The sequence below is a fragment of the Coffea eugenioides genome, chromosome 1 (genome assembly GCF_003713205.1).
Source record: "Coffea eugenioides isolate CCC68of chromosome 1, Ceug_1.0, whole genome shotgun sequence".
In the NCBI taxonomy this organism is placed as follows: Eukaryota; Viridiplantae; Streptophyta; class Magnoliopsida; order Gentianales; family Rubiaceae; genus Coffea; species Coffea eugenioides.
Genome location: NC_040035.1, coordinates 5,527,917 through 5,548,338, shown reverse-complemented (window position 1 = coordinate 5,548,338; position 20,422 = coordinate 5,527,917). Strand labels below are relative to the sequence as shown.

The 20,422-nt window shown below is 33.3% G+C and overlaps 2 protein-coding genes across 3 annotated transcripts; both read left to right on the top strand.

Annotated features, from left to right (window-relative positions):
- The first annotated feature begins 117 nt into the window (after positions 1–117).
- On the top strand, positions 118–12,356 carry LOC113780092 (histone-lysine N-methyltransferase ASHH3). Of its 2 annotated transcripts, none has more exons than XM_027325989.1 (15): positions 118–251; positions 595–655; positions 1,868–1,929; positions 4,797–4,926; positions 5,070–5,181; positions 6,698–6,797; positions 7,159–7,237; positions 7,342–7,513; positions 7,629–7,709; positions 7,829–8,006; positions 8,615–8,642; positions 8,799–8,883; positions 10,522–10,570; positions 10,670–10,755; positions 11,991–12,356. In XM_027325989.1, exons 3-14 carry the CDS (start codon positions 1,912–1,914, stop codon positions 10,733–10,735), a joined length of 1,098 nt encoding a protein of 365 aa, XP_027181790.1. In that variant the 5' UTR covers positions 118–251; positions 595–655; positions 1,868–1,911; the 3' UTR covers positions 10,736–10,755; positions 11,991–12,356. The 2 variants fall into 2 exon arrangements, with proteins under 2 accessions (XP_027181790.1, XP_027181736.1); XM_027325935.1 differs by having other exon boundaries at positions 571–655.
- Positions 12,357–17,489: 5,133 nt separating this feature from the next.
- On the top strand, positions 17,490–19,362 carry LOC113766296 (E3 ubiquitin-protein ligase SINAT2-like). The gene is made up of 3 exons (XM_027310505.1): positions 17,490–17,570; positions 18,395–18,778; positions 19,039–19,362. The coding sequence occupies exons 1-3, from the start codon at positions 17,490–17,492 to the stop codon at positions 19,360–19,362; spliced, it is 789 nt and encodes a 262-aa protein (XP_027166306.1).
- Positions 19,363–20,422: the final 1,060 nt, after the last annotated feature.

The following is a 20,422-nucleotide window of genomic DNA, read 5'->3' as shown; positions in this document are numbered from 1 at the left end:
AATAAAAATGATTGTAAGAAGACCTAAATTGCAATTACCCTCTCGTACAAAAAATCCATCACGTAACCGTTACAAGATAACGTATTTGCTTCTATGCCAAAAATAGAGGGAAAAAAAAAAGGAGAAAACTGAAACAGCAGATTTACCCACTCAGACTGTCACACCTCACTTCCTTGTCTTTCTCTCTCACACACTCACGCACTCCGCAATTCTCAGTTCTCAACTGCCGGGCCTCCAGTCTCCATTGCCAGGTAATTTTCCCCCCTCTTTTTGTCTCATAGTTTTCCGTGGAAAATTCAAAATCTTAGCCCTACTTGAATTAAACCCTAATTTGTGAAGATTTGTTTCTTGTACTGAGGATTTTATTTGGATTTTCTTGGTGTATTTTGGAGGAAAGATTTAGTATTTAATTGCAGTTATTTATTTTTCTTGTTCTTGAAGTAAAATTTAAGCTAGGAAAGAATTTTTGCTATATTTTGGTTTTGGTCATTATATTTCGCAGGTGGAGTTTTTTTTCGGTTTTAGATAGGGAAAAATGTTGAATTGAGGTTTCTTGAACTGTTTTTGTAGTTAAAAGTTTTGACTGAAAAGCAGGTGGAGAAGAGGCTGGAGTGTGCTATACTAGTAACAGTACTGTTTAGTTACCAAGAAGAGGGTAAGCTTTACATTTGCAATAAAATTTTGAACTTTTACGCCACATTTTTATTTTCATGAACCAAAGTTGTGTACTTGTTTAATTTGTGAGTGTGGGGTTATTGGATTTGACCTTTCAAACCTTCTCAGGACATGGTATTTGATGTAGTATTTAATTTGTTATAACGTTTGCACATATATGGTCTTCATGAGTGTATGTTTCAGTGGCTTTATTTTGTAAACAAAAGGTAGTGTGAAATCCTGATGCCAAGAAATGGTTGAGTCTTAGGCACGCTATTATTGGGATATTAAGGATTAGTAATATTTAGTGAATCAGAAGGCAGTTGTGGTGCATAATCTAAAAGCACAAATTTGATATGAGGATAATTAATTCAATAAGGAACCTTACTGTCTTGGATTAATAATTAAAATGTATCAGAAATCCTGGAATTTTAAACAGCATGTTTATATGCAAAGAAATAACTTCACCGGATGATATAGAATATTTTTGTAAAACCTGATTCGATGTGTGGTTGAAGATAGCAGGGAATGAATGCAAACTGTAACAAAACATATCAAGAGATGCTGGTCTAAGAGATATTAAAAAACTATAACACAAGAAAGTCAAGAGGCTACCGTAAACAGGCACTGTCTACTCTAAGAACAAAAGAAAGTTCTGTTCTTTAGCATGTGAACCATGTGGTGTCATTGTGCTTCTTTCACTTCTTCTCATCCATGTTTCTACAGATGCAAAATCCATGTTAAAGTCCTTATATTCTGATAGACTGATGTTTGAGATACAAATCTGAAGAATAATATAGACCTTGAGGCAATAACATACCTTTGGCATTTTAAACCTATAACCGAAAACCTTCTTTCTTTCCCCTCTTGGATAAGGTTTGTACATTTATTTTATGGATGAGTTTCTTAGAGGTTGTATAATTAGCCAAATTTGATCAGAAATAGGACTAAAGGTGTTTCTGTTCTGTTTTATCTGTACTAAGCTTATTTTGGTGCAGTTTATATAGGGTAATGAATATGGGTAGTTAGAGTACAGACACTGGGTCTTCGTGAAAAGTATTATATGCCTGTTGTTGTTAGCTTTTAGTTCTGCTCCATATCATAGCATTAACTTTCTTAGCAGGCAGGGTTAAGTTGTTATCTACTTTGTTCAGCAGTCCCGTTAGCTAATTTATCCATTGCTGTGCCATGTCACTTCTTTTGTTGCATGCAGGCAATGAGCACATAGTATTCCTAAATAATCAACAGTTTGACACTATGCCCTCAATGAAGAAGGTTTGTTTGAAGATTAACTCTTGCTAATGATAACATTCATTGGTCCTATCTGTATGAGTTGTTTCTAATTACATTTGACAGTAATTGGTGCATGATTTACATATGACCGTGTGATTTCCTGGAGGAATTTTATTTTTTTTTTGCTTCTACTTCTCTTGACTTTACCTCTCACCTTTTTTTGGACTCCTGGGGGTTTTAGGTGAGTGGATTGATGGTAGTTGGAGAACGAATGCTGTATCAAGTTGTCCTTACAGTTTCAGCTGGTGTGAAGATATAGGACTGAGGGCAATTTAACACCTTGTTTAATTTGAATACATATGAAATATCAGAAGGAGGCAAAGTGCCTAGATTGATCAGCCTTCGAAGATGGATATGATAAGTCATGCCTTGAAGGAAAACACAGCTTAGGTAGAGTTAAATGTAGATAAAAGGTTTCTATATCAGATTCATATAGTTTGAGCTCTAAAATGTGTATGGTAGCATAGCGCTTGTAGTTGTTTCAATATGATTAACTTGGATAAGTTGGAAAATTGCCCTGACCTAGCCTCTTGCTCACCGGCAATGGGTAAAGAAAGAGGTGTTAAAAAAGAGGCAAAACAATGCCTTCTAGTATTGACTCTACTGCATCTATATACGTGATTTAACGTGAGGTAAACAGATGATCTATTTCAATTTTTGGTTAAGAACATTAAGTGTGTAAAACCGTGTTGTATTTTGTATGGAGTAGGTAGTCTATACTGACTCGTATACAAGAGTTGGGGAATTCCATTTGTGATAGCCTTCTGAATTTCTGTTCATATTGTTTCTAAAATTTTTCTGGAAAAAAGAAAAGTGAGAAGATGAACTAAGACTTAGACCAAGGGCCACATATTCTCTTTTGAGTGAGGTACCTTGTGTGGAGTAGGCAGTTGATATTGACTTGTATACAATAGGTGGTGGGTTCTTTCGGTGATAAACTTCTGAATTTCTGTCTATATCGTTTCTAAAATTTCTCTGGAAAAGAGAAAATCAAGAAGAGGAAGTAAGACTTAGACTGAGGTCCATAGATTCTCTTTTGGGTGAAGGGACTTATCTTTCAGCATCTTGGATAAAGTAATAATCAGACTGGGATGTGAAAGGGTGCTGTCATAATATAATTGTACTAGACTGCGTTGCTTATGGATATCTTTCAATAACATCAATCTTGATGCACATCTGCAGCTTTTCATGAAATGATTAAATAGTTACTCGAGCTACTTTCATTAAGATATTGAGATTGTGAACCTTTAAAGGTGGTAAGCTGATTATAATATGCTGAAGGATCACTGTTATAAAGAAATACATTTCTCTGGTCCAATGCCTCTTGAAGGCATAGTTTACTCCTTAGAGCAGCTTTCAAATTGTTCATACCAGTCATTAATTGAGATCATCTCTTACTTATGTGTGGGTGTATGATAAATTCAGAATATTCACCTAAAGTAAATGAAAAGAGGCGAACTTGATGGTACGACTCCAATTAGATGCTGTCTGCTTAGTTAGTCTCCTTAAGTTTTGTTTTGCGCTTAAGACTATAGTTGTGAATCTGTGCACTTCATTTTAAACAATCACTGGTTTAAAGTCAGTGGACAAATTCAACCAAAAAGAAAAATTGATGAAGACAAACATGCAAATGAAGTAATCTTATTGTTACATTTATTAAGGATGATCTAATTGACAATCTCTCATTTAGTTTAACATGGTTATGATCGGAGCAACTAATCTCATAATGTAGTTGAGGAGATAGAATTTCCAGAGCGAATGCTTGAGTAGGTCAAAGTACAAAAGATTGACGAAGGCATGGGTATTAGAGTTTCAGTTCAATCCTGGGGGAATGGTTGGGAGGGAAGATGAGGGTGAAGGGGATGGAGTACCTGATGGTGTTAAGGAGAGTGGACAAAAGTAGTGTTATAAGGTATGTGTTTTTCTCTTTTGCATGCTCTAAGTTTCCTCAACTGGAATTACCATCTTTGATTCCTTGCTCTTGCTCATATAATGTCTCTATAAAGGTTTCTTTCCTGTATTCAGTTATTGAGGATGGGTGTGAGGTGTAGCTTGTGATGATATTGTCAACTATAGCTGCAAAGCAATCGAACCAAAATTTGTTGTCAGGCTTGATTTGGGCGTTTTACCTCAGATGGTTTTCGAGTTTCATTTCCACATGAATTTAAAATGCAATATCAAGTTCCATTCAATATCAAATCAGTTGGGTTGAGTCGCTGGAAATTTTGATTTATCTAATCCTTTGCTTTTTTAAATCATGGTCTAAGCATTTTTTTTGTTTTTGGAAACTCAAACTCTGATATTTCTTATATTGCAAATATTACATTTAATGATAATATACTATTTAAGTGAAAAGTTAAAAGATTATTTGAGCCTTTATCACATTTTTCAGCTGAACTGCTCTGGTAAATTAAAATATTGTTCTTGCTTGAGTTGTGTAGATTTTGAAATTGAATTGAGCCCTAACCTTGATATGTTATTGATCTTTCATTTACTGCAATTCGTTCTAATTCTTGAGCCTATTATATTATGGGCCTTTATTCCTTTGTTATTTGGGAAATTGCAGTTCAGATGAGCGTTTACTTGTTCTAAGTTGTTAATTGTTGACTGTGAGCACTACTTTCCCAAAAAAAGATATGGTAGACGATAGAAATTAACCATGTTCAATTCCCTTTCAAAACTGGATAGTTTTCCTTCTCACTCTGTTCTCTTTCCTGTGAGTTTCCTCCTGATAACAGTGTATGGTGGACATTTTTACTTTGTACTTTAATTTTCATTCAGATTTTTGCTTATCTTCTTTTAGATGTTTATGGATGTAGTCTGATCTCATTCCTTTTGCTTTCTAAAAGAACAATGAAGAAGGCGTTATAGAGGGCATATTCAATAAACTGCTGAAGGGGATTGGAGATCCAATGGATTTTGAACTTCCAGAATGGTTGAATAGATGGAAACCTACAGCTTACAAGTTTATTAAGCGCAGTATCCTTTCAAATTTTTATTTGATTTTCTGTTACCATGTTTTCTGAACATTTTAATATCTGTTGGTTTAGAAATACTTGTTTTTACTTTCTACTGTCCGGTTCTCTACATCTTAAATCCCTGTTGGTATTAACATATCAAAGATATATATCTCACGAAGAGGAATAAGAGGCGTCTGGAGGATGATGGCATATTTTGTTCCTGCAGCTCATCAACTGGATCTTCTGGTGTTTGTGATAGGGATTGCCTTTGTAGGTAAGATTGCTAATATCATCTATGGTTTGCAATTAAAACTTAATTGCAGCTATGTAATGTATGTAGCAGAGAGTGAGTTACATGAACGTGTTGCTTATAAAATTTTTCTACAGCAAGCAGTATAATTGGAGTATGAATGGGTAACTCTTGTAGGACATGGCGCATTTGCTTTTTGGCAGTATTAAATTAACAAGTGTAACCTAGTATTATCTGCTCTGGTTTGAAAATAGTGAGCTTTTTGGCAGTAGTTGCAAAACAGGCTATTTGAGGGTAGGCCAAATTATTGACTTCTCTAATGCTGCTAACCTGGTTTAGGCCTGATAATCGAGAACTTGAGTTGGTTTGGGCGAAAAGAGGGGTCCAAAAACTGTCTGAGTTGATACATGGAAAAGGGCCTCACTGAAATATGTTTTACACCTAGTTTTGTGGAAAACTTGCCTACCGTATTAACGTCTAAATCCTGTAGTTTTCCCTTTAAAGTTGTGTGCTTTTTGAATTATTTTTCAGATTTTACTGTGTGGAACTATTTATTATTTATAGCTTCTGCAACAGTGTTTTTTCTGAATAACCACTTCTATCTTGTTTGTTTTGCAATGTATGGTAAAATTTCATACTTATAGAAGCTAAAGGGTTCTTTGTGAAACGAGAATGGTATTGTTTTTTTCAAGCAGCCGTTCTGAAAGGCCATCTGTTGAGGTATGGTTGTGGCTGAAATTGGGATGTTTTAGTATTATTTGGGATTATGTTTCCCTTCCCTTTAGGAGCTGTGTTTTGCAATATATATTTCCCTTCCCTATCTTGTTTGTTTTGCAATGTATGGTAAAATTTCATAATTATAGAAGCTAAAGGGTTTTTTTGTGAAATGAGAATGGTATTGTTTTTCCCAAGCAGCCATTCTGAAAGACCATCTGTTGAGGTATGGTTGTGGCTGAAATTGGGATGTTTTAGTATTATTTGGGGTTATGTTTCCCTTTCCTTTAGGAGCTGGATAGACAGGTTCGTTTGTGCATGTTTGATTTGTTCTTATTGTGATCCTTTTCATCTACTTTGGCCTATACTCATTGCTTGTAGGAGTAGCACACACCATTTGAGTTGTTCTACATCTCTGTTAGAGCATTTTCACCATGTCTGCCTAGAATCAGTGTGGAAATATCTATGCCATTTAGTGTACATTTCAAGTTCTTTGCTAATTGAAGTCTAAGCTACCGTTTCTTTGTGGAGTTCTGGATGTACAGATGATAAACTATTGTGACTTTTGGATAGCTTCCTTTGCTTAAGGGAAGAAAATGTGGTGTCTAAATTTTGTTAATTTTGAACTGAGAATGCAATACCTATGTTCCTTGAAAATGTTTTCACAGAGGATTTTTCCAATGACTTGTTATTGTATCCTGACTTTTTAAATTGATTTGTTTACTGTTGATTGCACTGTTTGAGGAAACAAATGCATGTCCATCATGAGCTTCTATTCTGCATGCTGGAATCGTGCACCATTTATTAACAATTTCATCTTTTCCAGCATGCTGCAGTCCAGCTGCTCCTCAGGCTGCAAATGTGGGAATTCATGCTTGAATAAGCCATTCCATCAACGCCCTGCAAAGAAGATGAAAATAGTGCAGGTACAAGCTAGGCCTTGGAGTAGTTAGCCTGCCATTGAATTTGGTCTGGGAATCTGATTAAAGACAGATGTTCATGAGGGGTCTGTTAAATGCAGCTCTTGATGTCAGAGTTCTTTTGACTATACGTATATGGATATACTGTTCTAGGTTTGGATGATAATGATGATTGATTCAATTTTCATTTTTTTCAATTTCTCCTTTCAAGTTGAATTTTGGCTAATCTTTTTTCGACGTTATTTACTTAAGCTATCCTGCAACCTCAAAAAAGAAGAATCCATACTTGAAATCTTTTCGCTTTGATTTTTAGTTTTAGTCACAGAGTCTATAAGATGTTAAATTTAAATTCTGCTTTGATGTGCAGACTGAAAAATGTGGATCGGGAATTGTTGCAGATGAAGATATAAAGCAAGGAGAGTTTGTAATCGAATATGTTGGAGAAGGTGTTCTTTTTCTTTATTCGATAAAATATTTGCTTTTCAGAATTCTGTTCCTTTGAGCTGTCCTCGCAAACATGGAATTGATGAAGAGTCTGCAATTCTTGCAGTTATAGACGATAAAACGTGTGAAGACAGGCTTTGGAAGATGAAACACAGTGGGGAAACAAATTTTTACTTGTGTGAAATCAATAGAGATATGGTGATTGATGCTACTTACAAAGGAAACAAATCCAGATACATCAATCATAGCTGTTGTCCTAATACGGAAATGCAGAAATGGTCCGTAGCTGATGATCTCTGTTGCCATTTCATTCTTTTATTTGTAAAATCTGTGTATTTGTCTGAATTTTAGCCTCTTTCTTGGGGTTCTATGTCATGTAACCTTACATGATAGGAGGATTGACGGCGAAACAAGAATTGGCATATTTGCAACACGTGATATCAGAAAGGGCGAGCATTTGACCTATGACTATCAGTATGAACAAGCAATTGTTCCTTTTTTCCATCTCTTTCTTCTAGCATATTGAATCTGCAATCTTTCTATTCCAAATTTTGTACTTATCTTCTTCTTTTTCAGTCTAACAAATGTAGCAGGTTTGTTCAATTTGGTGCAGATCAGAACTGCTACTGTGGTGCTGCAGGCTGTAGACAAAAGCTTGGGGTTAAACCTAACAAGCCAAAAACACCATCTTCAGATGCAGCACTCGAGATAGTAGCCTGTCAGCTTGCTGTGACCTCTCCCAAAGTGAAAGCTTTTCTATCTACAAATGATGTAAGTATGCAATGCTGTTTCTATATGGTTAATATAGGGTTCACACAGTTGTCTTGCAGTTATTTTTTTCACTTGTCATAATTTTGGTTTGTTCTGGCTGAAGTTTTATCTAGTAAATTCGTGGCTCCAAGTTCTTTTGGGGCTGTTGAGTCTGAAACAATAATAGCACACAAGTAGTTGTTCAACCTTCAAGGAATTGAATTTTAGCTACCATTTTTGGAACTTTTTGGCTTTTCTTTCTCTTAATTTACCTTGATTACATAATTAGGATCTTAATTGTAGGGCATCAGATGATCTGTGGTTAGATTGTTCTTAGAGGTTAATTTTGCTGTTGGGATAAAAATGGATAAAATTGGAAGGCTTCTATGTAATATCATGCATGTATGCAACATGGTCTCAGTACCTCTGTGCAATATTGAGGTGCCGCTAACGTTTTGGAGTTCCATCTGTTCTTCATTATCTTAGGTTTTTTATGAGCCTCTTTTCTGTCCTTTTCCATTTTCTGGGAATGTACTTTACTTTCATAGTTTCCTTACTCTCATATATTGGTTGGTTCATGTATATAATCTTGTTGATAGTTTTTTAATTTGCCCTTCTTTGTATCGCAGGTATATGCAAATGGAGTTTCTTCTGCTGGTAACTACTAATTTTAATAGAGTTTGCCCATTTTTTCATTTATTGGATAATTTGTTTAGCTCTGCACAAGATTCTGTTTGCCACAAAAAAAGAAAAAAAAAAAAAAGAAGCTCTAAACAACAGACATGATGATTCTTCCTGACTTTTATCTTTTAGGAGTAAAGTGTGATTCTGTTGTGAGAAAGTATGCTCGGAGTTGCATCGGAGAAGTAGTAAGAATAAGCCACTCTCTCGATAAGAGGTATTCCTATTATCATTTCCTCTCAACTTGGCTTATTCCTAATTAAAATGATGTTGTTAATTTTTTTTTTAATAAGTTTTCATGTTATTCATCGCAAGGAAAGACGCGTACTTGTTTGGGATTGTTTGTAGTTCTTCGAAGCTGCTGTTTAACTATGTCTAATGTTTAAGCTGAACAATCGTTGCTTTATGCTTGCTAGAGGCAGTCCTGATTTTATCTGATACAGTTCATGTTTTTTGTTGCATATAGATCTAGAGGTTAAAGTTTAGTATTAGCAAATTCCTCTTAAGAAACACCTGCTGTACCTTCTTAAACATTTCTGTGTTGCACTATTATGTGTTCAATGTGGGACAGCTGTTTTCTTTTAAGACGTTTCCATCTTGGGTCAGACTAGCAGAGCAGTAGTGTTAATAGCGGTATTTGTAGTTGGTATAAACTTTCATGTTTGGTTTATAGACTACTGTTGGTTTGGCCATTTGACCATGTTTTGTTTGTTGTATATCCATTGATGTTTGTTGGATGGAACACGTGGAAAAGCACTTTTTTGATCAATGGTGATGTTATTCTTCTGAACAAAAAGCTTAAAATAGGGTATCTATTTGTTAAACAAGAAGTAGTCCGTGTAATAAATAAACAATGCCTTTCCATCAGGGTGCAGAGTAACATTTAATAAATCTGTAATTCGCCTTTCAGTGGCTACAGTTTCATTAACTTCTTTTGACTTCCCCACTATCACTTGCTTATCCTGTTCTTCCATTGCCACCCCTTCTCTTCCTGTATTCCCTGCCTCCCCATTTTCTGACTCTACCCTACATCCTCAACAAAGTTAGATACATCATTTGGAAAAGATACTACAGTGAGAATAAAACATACAAGTTGGTTCATGATTTTTTTTTTGTTCTTTTGCCTCGCTGTCCCCCAAGTTGTCCCAGAAAATGAGAAAATATATTCATGTTTTTACTTTAACAAACAACATAATGAAAAATTGTTCTGTATACAACCAACACAGTACTAAAAGCATAAGCTATATTACATTTTGCCCTTGGAAAAAAAAAGAGAAAGGAAAGAAAAATGATATCTCTCCTGGGAATTTTCATGGATTAGTAGGCTGGAAACAAGTAGGAGAGAGACAGCTTTTTTGCTTTTGAACCTTTGGCAGTCAAACTTTGATGGATCTTGATGCTACGGGATTTAAGGGCTTTAGAAGTGAAAGCCTTCTAACTTGACTTGGACGATCTGCTAATTTCTTCGAAGATGTTAACGATCAGAAATTTCTTGTTTTATGGGTTTTCTTATAGCCCTTATCCTGATGCATCAGTTTCCATATTGCAGGAAATATCTTAGTATCTACTGGAAATGGAAACCATATTTCATAAGTTGACATTGTTAGAATCCTTTCAGCTTTGTTTGTTTTTTCTTGAATACTGTCAAGGTATTTAAGTTATGATTGTATTCCAGTTCCTTATGAAGTGAATCTTGAATTTTGCCTTCTTTTGTATGTAGTAAACTAATCTTCTACTTTTTGAAGTCAATTGCTAGTGATTCTGGAATTAGTTTCCTCATTTGCTGTATCCTTTCTTTGCTGAATTTGATTCCTGTGTTCTTTGGTCTTTCTTACCCCGCCCCTTTGTATTGCAGATCTTTTGGAATTGTAAAGCAGTTTGATAAAAGCACCAGGAAACACTTGGTAAGATACTGTTTGGTCTGCTCGTTACATGGTTAATGTTCAACTGGATTTGAAAGGCAGATACACTCGTTTATCATTCTGTTCTGCTTCTCTTTTCAGATAATGTTTGAAGACGGCACTCTTGATTTCATTGACATGTCAAAAGTAGAGTGGGAGCTTTTGTAACCTTACAGGATAATTGATAGGTAAAACTAATTTGATTATGGTGGTTCCTATATTAAATGGTTTCACTCAGAGTTCCTTTTGGTAGTAGACTGTGCAGGCCCCCAGGGGGGGGGGGGGGTGGAGGGGAGGTTGAGTGAAAGAGGCAATGGATATCCATGATGTCACCCACTTGACCTGATACTTTTTTGATGAGATGAATGGGATGCTCCTTTGTATTTGAATATCACTGGCCATTACATTTTCGTGCAATTTGCCTGAAGTTCTTTTCTTTTCTAGCGTTGAATCGTCTAATATCATCGTTTTCTTATATTTAAGTGCTGAATCAAATTTGCCTCAAGATTCAGCAATTCTGTCATCATTTTACATATAGTTGGTATGGAAAATCTTCTAAGGTTTTGTGCACCTATGGATTTGAAGTTTCGATTTTATGGCTCGTTTTCTACTGTTACAGCAAAACCATCTAATCTTTTATATTTGGAATTATGGGGACCATAGAAGCTCTGAGGCATTAAGACTTGCACCACTTGGTCATGATTGTAGTAGTTGAATTTTTTTTTTTTTTACTTTCAGCAGTTTTATTTTGCAGCCATCATTTGCTATGGCCTGACAGCCTGTCTCATAATTTATGAATCTTGCATTTACTTACCCATTTGGGTCACCTTTTTACATGCAAATACCCTGATTGATTTCACCCTAATATGTAGCTGTTCCAGTAAATTATCTAGTTCAATAGCTAACTTCAAACTGGTTATTTCAGTACATTCCGTAGAACGGTTTGAATTATCCTCTGTTCCTAAATTTTTCTCCTCCATATTTTCCTATGTTACTCGGGACTCTTCACTTTGCCTGGCCATACCTCTGTCAGACTATTCATTTTGCACTGAAGTACCCGTTCCATGGGACTCCCATTCCAGAGTTATAGACCTGGATAAGAGCTGAAGTTTATGCTGTCAAAGAAGTTGGCTTACCACGCATTCACTTGAGAAGTGCATTATGAAATTTATGTGGTTAATGAGAAATTTATGTGGTTAGTCAGGTTCCAGTGCATTTCCTGTACTTTTACCTGGAAAAAGTTTAATCTTTATCGTACTTTCTTTAAAATCTTGGTCTGTCGTCTTGAGAGGTTCGGCTGCAAATCATATCATATACTGTTGTCTCCTATTTGTTTCTTACAGTGTATTCTGCACTAAATTGTTTGTATGAATATCTGTTTCTTGAATGTGATTTTTACTTCTTGACATCCATCATGTTGCAGGTAGTAGTAATCAGAAATCAAGCATACATGATATAGAGGAAAATGCACGCTAACTGTTCAAGGATATGTTCTTATAGATAAGCAACAATTTTGGACTTTTGCTTCACAGGGATGTTGTTGTACCATGTGTATCTTGGCTCTGCTCAAATTCTTGTAGTCAATAAAATAATTTTACTTGTTTGATTTTTGGCTTGATATCCCTAGCATGGATGATAGCCGTCGCTGATTCTTTCTGCCTCGAGAGTTGCAAGTGTAATATAGCTTTAGAATGTGTCTAAACTGATTTTGTAGCAAATTCATTTTGCCATTTTTCAATAGTGACAATTTGTATTTGCATTGGTGATATTTACATGTTTTCATTAGTTGGTCCGCTTACTGTCAGATTCTTATTGCAGTAATTTTATTTTGCCAAATTGTGGAATGGGAAAATCGCCATTTTAGTCTTTCAACTTTTTCACTTAAATCGATTTCATTCTTCAACTTTTATTTAGCTGTTTTTAGTCCCTCAACATAAATTTAGTTGTCAATTACATCCTTTTACGGTGGCGCCACCAATTAAATACTTTTCAAAGCAAAAACACAGGGTGATATAGGAACTGCAAATTAAGGGTAAAAAATGGGGAAAATCTAGGAGACTATAGTTGCAATATTCAATGATTTCATCTTCTTCAACGAAGCATAACATGCTGCTACATTTATGATTCTTCTTCTTTGATTGACCTGAAGCTCTGACTAAGATTTGGCATCCTACACATGACACTCGTTCCAATTCTCAATTAGTAATCGCTATGGGCATCTCACTAAGTAATCTCCAATTGTCAACCAAAATCAATTTGCAACACCTTTTCATGTAGGCAAGGCATTTTAGCGAGCATGAGATGGACAGAAAAAAAGGATAGACTTTTCTCTCAAATTGTAATGGAATAAAACTCAAATTCAACTGAAGTGAAGCCCAAAATTTTTCCAATCGAAATGGTTGCTCCTTTTGTCTAGTTAATAGTGGTAACAATCATCTAAGTTATAGGATTAGTCTATATGCCTTAGGCATCACAATCGATGAGGAACTTTTGTTTCTTCAGTGTTAAACACACTGATTGTAAAGTTATCTCGAGTCTTTGCTCGCACTTGTACATGTTTTGGAAGTAATATAATCAAATATCGTTTCGAAAAAAAAAAGAAATGGTTGCACATCAATCACGACTAAGACAGCCATAAAGAAAAAAAATTATAATCACACTGTTTCTAAGAAAAGCCAATCAAATGTTTGGCAGCATAGCAATCCATATCTCAAATGTTAATGTCAAGCGAATTCGTGTAAAAAAAAAAAAGTTATATAAACATCACACGGATTAGGCTATCATACAATCCCATTGATACGAGCATATCCCTTGGTATATATACTTTAACAAATTACTAGAATTTTATCCGTGTCTTAGCATGGTCTTTTTTTTTTATTGTGAATTTATACAAATATGAATAATTTAAATATAAAAATTAACAACAATCCTACATCTTCATTCATATTAACTTTAAAAAATTAATGTATTCTAAATGCTCAATTATTTACTAATTTGTAAAAGTTTGTTTATATACTTTCACTATAATATGATAGTATACATCAAATAATGTATTTCATATCAAAAACTTGGTATTTCATATCAAATAATGTATTCTTTTTTTTTTAAAATGTTCTTTTAGATAATTTAAATTTTTATAATGACCATAAACCTAGAAGTATATATTCACATTTAATTAAGTAGAAAAGATCCAACAATTCGCTTCTTTTCATCAATAAATCAATAATATTGGTAAATCTATCGGTGTAATAGTTAATTCTTTTTTTTGCACTAAGTTAATTCATAATTAAGGGAAGAGATGATGAACAATTTGAATAGTAATCAATGATATGGTGGTAAAAGGAAGTAATTTATGGAATATGTAGGATTTTAATAATTATGACTTGAAAAAGGTTTTACTATAGTTCTATGTAATAATTTGATAGAAAACATATATCATTAACATAAAATTAGTTATTTTTATGTAATATATAAGATTTTAATAATTGTGACTTGAAAAAGGTTTTACTATAGTTCTATATAATAATTTGATAGAAAGCATAGATCATTAACATAAAATTAGTTATTTTTTAAAGTTATTTTAGATATCGTTAAGATAAGATTAATTATTTTTTAAAGTTATTTTAAAATTAGGGATAATTTTTAAACATATAATATAATATTCAATATGAGTAAAACCCAAATGACCCATAACCCGTTAATTCTCTTCAATTAAGCATGCCACATAAGAGTGAGAAACAATTCTAAGTAAAATAACTACTTTCATATATATATATATATATATATATATATATATATATATTCTCATCGCCTCACTTCAAGCTCTCTTCGTTCGCAAGTATTTTAGCCAATTGTCCAGCCATGATTAATATAAAGTTGCAACGTAGCCTTTCTTCTCACCATCTCTCCAAGGCATGCTTTATATGTAGGACTGATACTGAGCAATACTCTTAAATGTTGAAATTGGTCATTTTGGCGGTTCAAATTCTTATTGGCAGTTTGTTTTAGGGTTAAATGCAAAAAACCCCCCACGAACTATATACCTAGTTGCAATTCATTCCCTAAATTATAATAAAAGGCATTTTGCCCCCTTAAATGATATGCTTGGACAATACTCCCTTACGATCTTAAATTTTTTCTTTTTTCTCTATTCTTTTTTTTTTTTTCATTTTTTCATTTTTTCCTTTTCTCCCTTTTCTTTTATTCTTTTTCCTCCTTCTCTCATGGAACTATCCAATGTTTCCCTCCAATGCTAAAAGACTTACATCAAAATATTTAATATTTTTAAACTGCTTTTTAAATTTGTTTATTTGTTAAATTCATTCTTAATAATTCATGATAAACTCTTTTTATTACAAAATATATGTAGCTTATATTGTAAAGTGTATTAATCTAGGAATTCAACAATTAAGTACCTATAAACAAATAAGAGTTCACAATTACTCAACTAAATATAACAAAAGTAACTTATTATATATCATATAAGAAAGAAAAGTTAACAATTGTTATTTGTATTGAAATAAAAAAAATAAGAATAAACAACAATAGTAGTTCATTTTTTATTTTTTTATTGATATATTAATAATTGATTAATCAATATCTCTATTTTGTTCTTATATATTTGAATAGTTCAATTTCTTAAATGTCATTGACTTCAACATTTGGAAAACAATCTTTTATACCAAAAAATTCTTTTATAAAATATTGAAATGAGAAATTAAGAAATTAACAAGTTTTGACTAATCTAGTATATTGATTTAAACAATGCTCAAAGAAAATAAAGAAGAAGAATCTAAAAAGAAAATGATAGGGAATAAAGAAAAATAACAATGCTTAAGATAAAAGGGGTGAATTTTTCCAACTATATCATACTGACTTTATGGTAAAGAGTAATGATGGCTTTTAATTAATGACCATTAATGGTGTCGGTTCATAATGTATTATTCTTGGACTTCTTCATTTTTTTTTTAAATACAAATCATAGTTTGCTTGGTCGGTGGTAGAAGTCGAGCTGGTTAGGAGAAAGGTGCATTTTCAAACTCTTCTTTGGTTTTTATTGGTTAATTATTTTTTCTCTTGAATCAATTTGAATGTAGATTTTATAAACTAGATTTTCCATTATCTACTGTCAACTGATACTTGGTTTTTAAATCCCCAGAGATGTTTTTGACACAAACAAATTTTTTTTTTTCTACTTAAGGTTTCAATTTTCCATAGATAATGTTTCCATTTCAAACTATCGTCGAAAGATTAATTTTTGATTATTAATCAATTTAAGCTGCCTTTTCCTTTTAAATATGAACCCAATATGTATATCTTTTTTCTCTTATGCATAGGAATGGTTATTATGTTGTTGAAGAAGTTCTACCATAAAATTGTGTTGGCTCAATAGAGAAAATTCATGTACAGACTGTTTTCTTTTAATTTCTTTTTTGTTGCTCAGGCTTGCACACATATCATACACATAATCAATTATTGAATTACTTATCCTTGCATTTTCCATAAGTTTAATTTTTACCTAGTAAAAAATATGAATCCATTTTCTTTTACCTTGTCTTAAAACTGCAAGGGCATAGTCTTTTGTAGATTAATGAAATTTTTGCTTGTTCGTTTTGATAAACTTTTATGGAACATAAGACCCAAAGTGTTAGAATACATTTTTTGGATGAGTAGCGTCAATTCTTTTCTTCTTTTGATTATTCAATGTAGTATTGGGTTATTGTCAATTATATTTGTGTGTGTGTGTGTGTGTGTGTGTGTATTTTTTTTTTCTTTTTGGCTTTGGTTCATCTGCGTCTAGCTTTACCTTCTTGAAAACCAAGGCTGAAATCATGGCAATCGCAATTATGTTTGAGGACTACATCCTTATCTCTGACCTTTTAATTAATTTATTGCGAGATGGTGATAGAGATTATGCCCATTCTTATTAATTGGATGCTGGAAAGTAATTCAATACCGTATTTTATTTCATTTGATTTATTTCTTTCTAAAAATGCTTATCTATTTTTCTTTTTTTCTTTTTCATATATCCTAAATTGTTTTACCAATCATAGGATTGGCTTATACACTTTTAGGTTTCAAAACGCAATAAGTGGAACACCTTTGCTTTCAAAAAGCGTCAAGGACTTTGCTTATTTTATTTTATTTTATTTTTCTATTACAATAATTTTTTAAAAATAAATTAGCCTTAAGTTTATTTTGTTAACTGCACATGATGATTTTCCTATTATAGGTTCAATAACACTCCTTCAAATTTTCATAATTAACTGTGGGAATTCATTTTAGAAAAGCTTTTGAAGTGAAGTAGTGAAATTTGATGGAAATGTGAACGTATTAATCAAACTCTTAATTTTCATTTTATCCACAGATCGGCCAGCCTAGCACGTCTCTGTTCTTAATAAACTGTTTCAGATGAAGTCATACCTAAGGCTAAGGGAAGAGGCAGATCTCGATAGTTCCTATGTCGGACTCTTCTTCTTAAAAGATAGCAATTTCCATTAAAACTTTTTTTTTTGTTTTGACTCGATAGTTTTAAATATAACTACATGAACTTTTTTTTTGATTGTTTGGGATGGAATTATGGATTTGCGATTGTTTTGGTTGTATATTATGCCCCTTTCCCTCATAATTCATGGTTTGATTTGACACAAATAAAATGTCGAAAAACTGTCATAATTTTGGATAGAGTATTATTTGAAATATTATTTGGAATAATTACTATAACACTTTTTGTGATGTGATGTATGTGAGATAAAAAATAGTTGAAAATATAAAAAGGTAAATTGGAAAATGTATTTATGATGTAAGCGAAATATTATTTGAGATAATTTGACAATCCAAACACATCACTAACCTCGTATCATATACGTTTGTTATATATATTTGATAGGAGGAAACTGAAATAAAAGCTCTACTCGCTGGAATGGATGCCTCAAATTCAGTGTTGCATAACCTTCTAGATTGTCCTGTGTGCATGAACACAATGTTCCCTCCAATCCGCCAAGTAAGTTTCTTGAAATTGCTTACAAAAAAAAAAAAAAAGCGTATTCCAAATTTCTGCTATTAAACCTCATTTATTTTACGTACATATTGATGAATTGAGAGAGGTTAAACTTTGATACACACAGACTTAGGAGCTATTGATAATTATGGTTCAGCAACTAAGAGCCTTAAGAGGCCAACCTTTCTCTTAGATATGTATTTGTGTCTTTAACATTGATTAAATTCTCGTATAAAGGTTAGGGTACCAAGCTAGGATTGTTGCCTAGTGTGTCATTCTGTTCAAATGTAAGTTCAATTTTAATAGATTTTCAGTTTTATTTGAGTACACACTGTACAAAAGGACACATTGAAATCTATTTTTCATCAATATCTTCATGGATCTTAGAATGTACTCAATTTACGCCTGCTCATATAAAGGCTACTTAATCTTTATCGTTTAAGAGAAAAGAAATTATAAGCCAATATCGGCCTTGTTTGGCAGACAAATTTTTTGCCAAGTTTGTTTGCTATAAGTTTTTTAAAAACTTTAACTACAGTAATCTCAAAAAAATTTTCAAAAATTTTAAACTATACACTTCAAAATATTAAAAAAAAACACACTTCCAAAATTTTTTAAAAAACTTCTACACTAATTTACAGTAAAGTTTTAGACAAATATCCAAAAAACTCACTTGCTAAACGGGGCTCATCGTTATATGTTGATTTTCTATGGCGTTTTCACTATCAATTATATGTTGATTATCTGCAGGCCTATAGGGTTAAGTTTAACAATCAAATATCACGGCCAAGTTTGTAACTAAACGTCTTGTTATTTGCATTTGTTAGTGTTCTAATGGCCATGCTTTATGCTCGAATTGCAAGTCTAGAGTTAATCGTTGCCCAATATGCCGCGATGAGTTAGGAAACATACGATGTTTGGGTTTGGAGAAGTTGGGAGAATCACTAGAATGGCCATGCAAGTACCTAAATGTTGGCTGTCGAGACTTGCTCCCTTACAGCAATGTCATCAATCATGAACTCACTTGCAAGTTTAGACCTTACAATTGCCCCGCTGTTGGAGTTGCATGTCCTATAACTGGTGATGTTTCATTCTTAGTCAATCATCTCAAGAATGATCACCATGTTAATGTATTCAATAGTTGGACCTTCAACAACCTTTATACCGAATCAGATCCAGAAGAAGTTCTCAACAATTCATGGAAGATTGCTGTAAGAACCCTCACCTTCACAACATATTAAATTTACTAAGTTTTGATCCATGGGTTGACTTGGGTCTTATGACCACTCAAGTACCCCAAATCAACCAAAACCACAGGTTGATAGCAGCAATATCATGCATGGCTAATGTCACCTAATGCTAATATCATAATTGTAATGCGAGTACTTGTGTGGCATCAAGATCACTGAGGCCTATGGATCAGCAATCAAATGATGTATTTACCATGTAATTAACTTGGTGATTGATGCAGGTGTATGACTGTTTTGGCTACCAATTCAGCTTGTGTTTCGAGGTATTTATGTGGGGTAGCTCTCAGGTTTATATAGCATACATGCGCTTCATGGGTGAACCAGAGGATGCAAAAAGGTTTGGTTATCGCTTGGAAGTTTGTAGCTCGGGAAAATCCCTGTCGTGGAGAAGCATTCCGAGGAGTATCCGTGAACCCAGCATAAGAGTTCGAGAGAGTTTGGATGGACTGATTATCCGTCGAGACTTGGCTCTCTTTTTTTCTGATGGGGATAAGAAGCAGTTGAAACTAGCCATATCTGGCTATATTTGTTCTATTACAACCTAATCAGAAGATATGCTGATTATTTTCAGTGTGGATTTTGTTCCTGTTGGGAAACAATATGGATGTCTAGTTTAATATTCAATCTGTGGAACTTCAATAAGTTTGCAAGTGTCTGGAAAAGTGTTTTAGTTTATGTCAATCTTATAGCTAAAATTGGAGCTTTGTGTGGTTTAATCTATATAAACTCTAGGTTTTGCATGCTTCTAGTTACCTACTCTTTTGAGCTTACACTTACAGGTTGATTTCTTCATGAATGATGCCAAGAGCATATTTATTCCCTTGTACCGGCAAATGGTAATATCTAACCGAACACATATCATGCACGTAATTGTTTCCGTTCCAGTTTTCCATTAAAGGCCCTACAATTATTTTATCTTGTAAGTAGGAGGCAATAAATTGGTAAGAATGATACACAAGGGACCAAATTGACCAAAATCCCAAGAGAATGGATCTTTTTTTTTTTTTTTAGAATGGATCTTTTGCAATAGAAGCAAACTCACTAGGGTTCCAGTTGTATCACAACCCTTCTATTGGTGTAGTTTTGGAATTCTATCTTGGGTTAAAATTTAGTTGAGTGATTGCAACAGAATGAAGAGGAAAAAGGGAAAAGAAAAAGAAATGAAAAGGAAAGGAAATAAAAAGTTTTTCTACAAATTTTACAGTAAGTTATAAAGTTTTATATAAATATTCAAAAAATACATCATCCAAATGGACTCTAGCATGCACTGAAGGGTCAATAATTAGGGATTTGAGAAAATTGAAAAGATAAGAGACAAAAAAGATCATTTTCCCTTTAGTTAAAATAATAGAATCTTTTTTTACTCGCTTTTGTTGTACAGTGTATATTACCTTACAATTGAAGCAAACTCAATAGGGTTTCAATTCTATCATAACCCTTCTATTGGTCTACATTTGAAATTCTATCTTGGGTTAAAAATAGTTTGAAAGATTGCAACAGCTTTTGGAAATACATGGCTTTCTAAGCCCTTATAAATATTGACTTTTGATATAGAGGAAAGCAGACATCAATTTATATCAATCCGGAATTTAATGTTTCGATTTG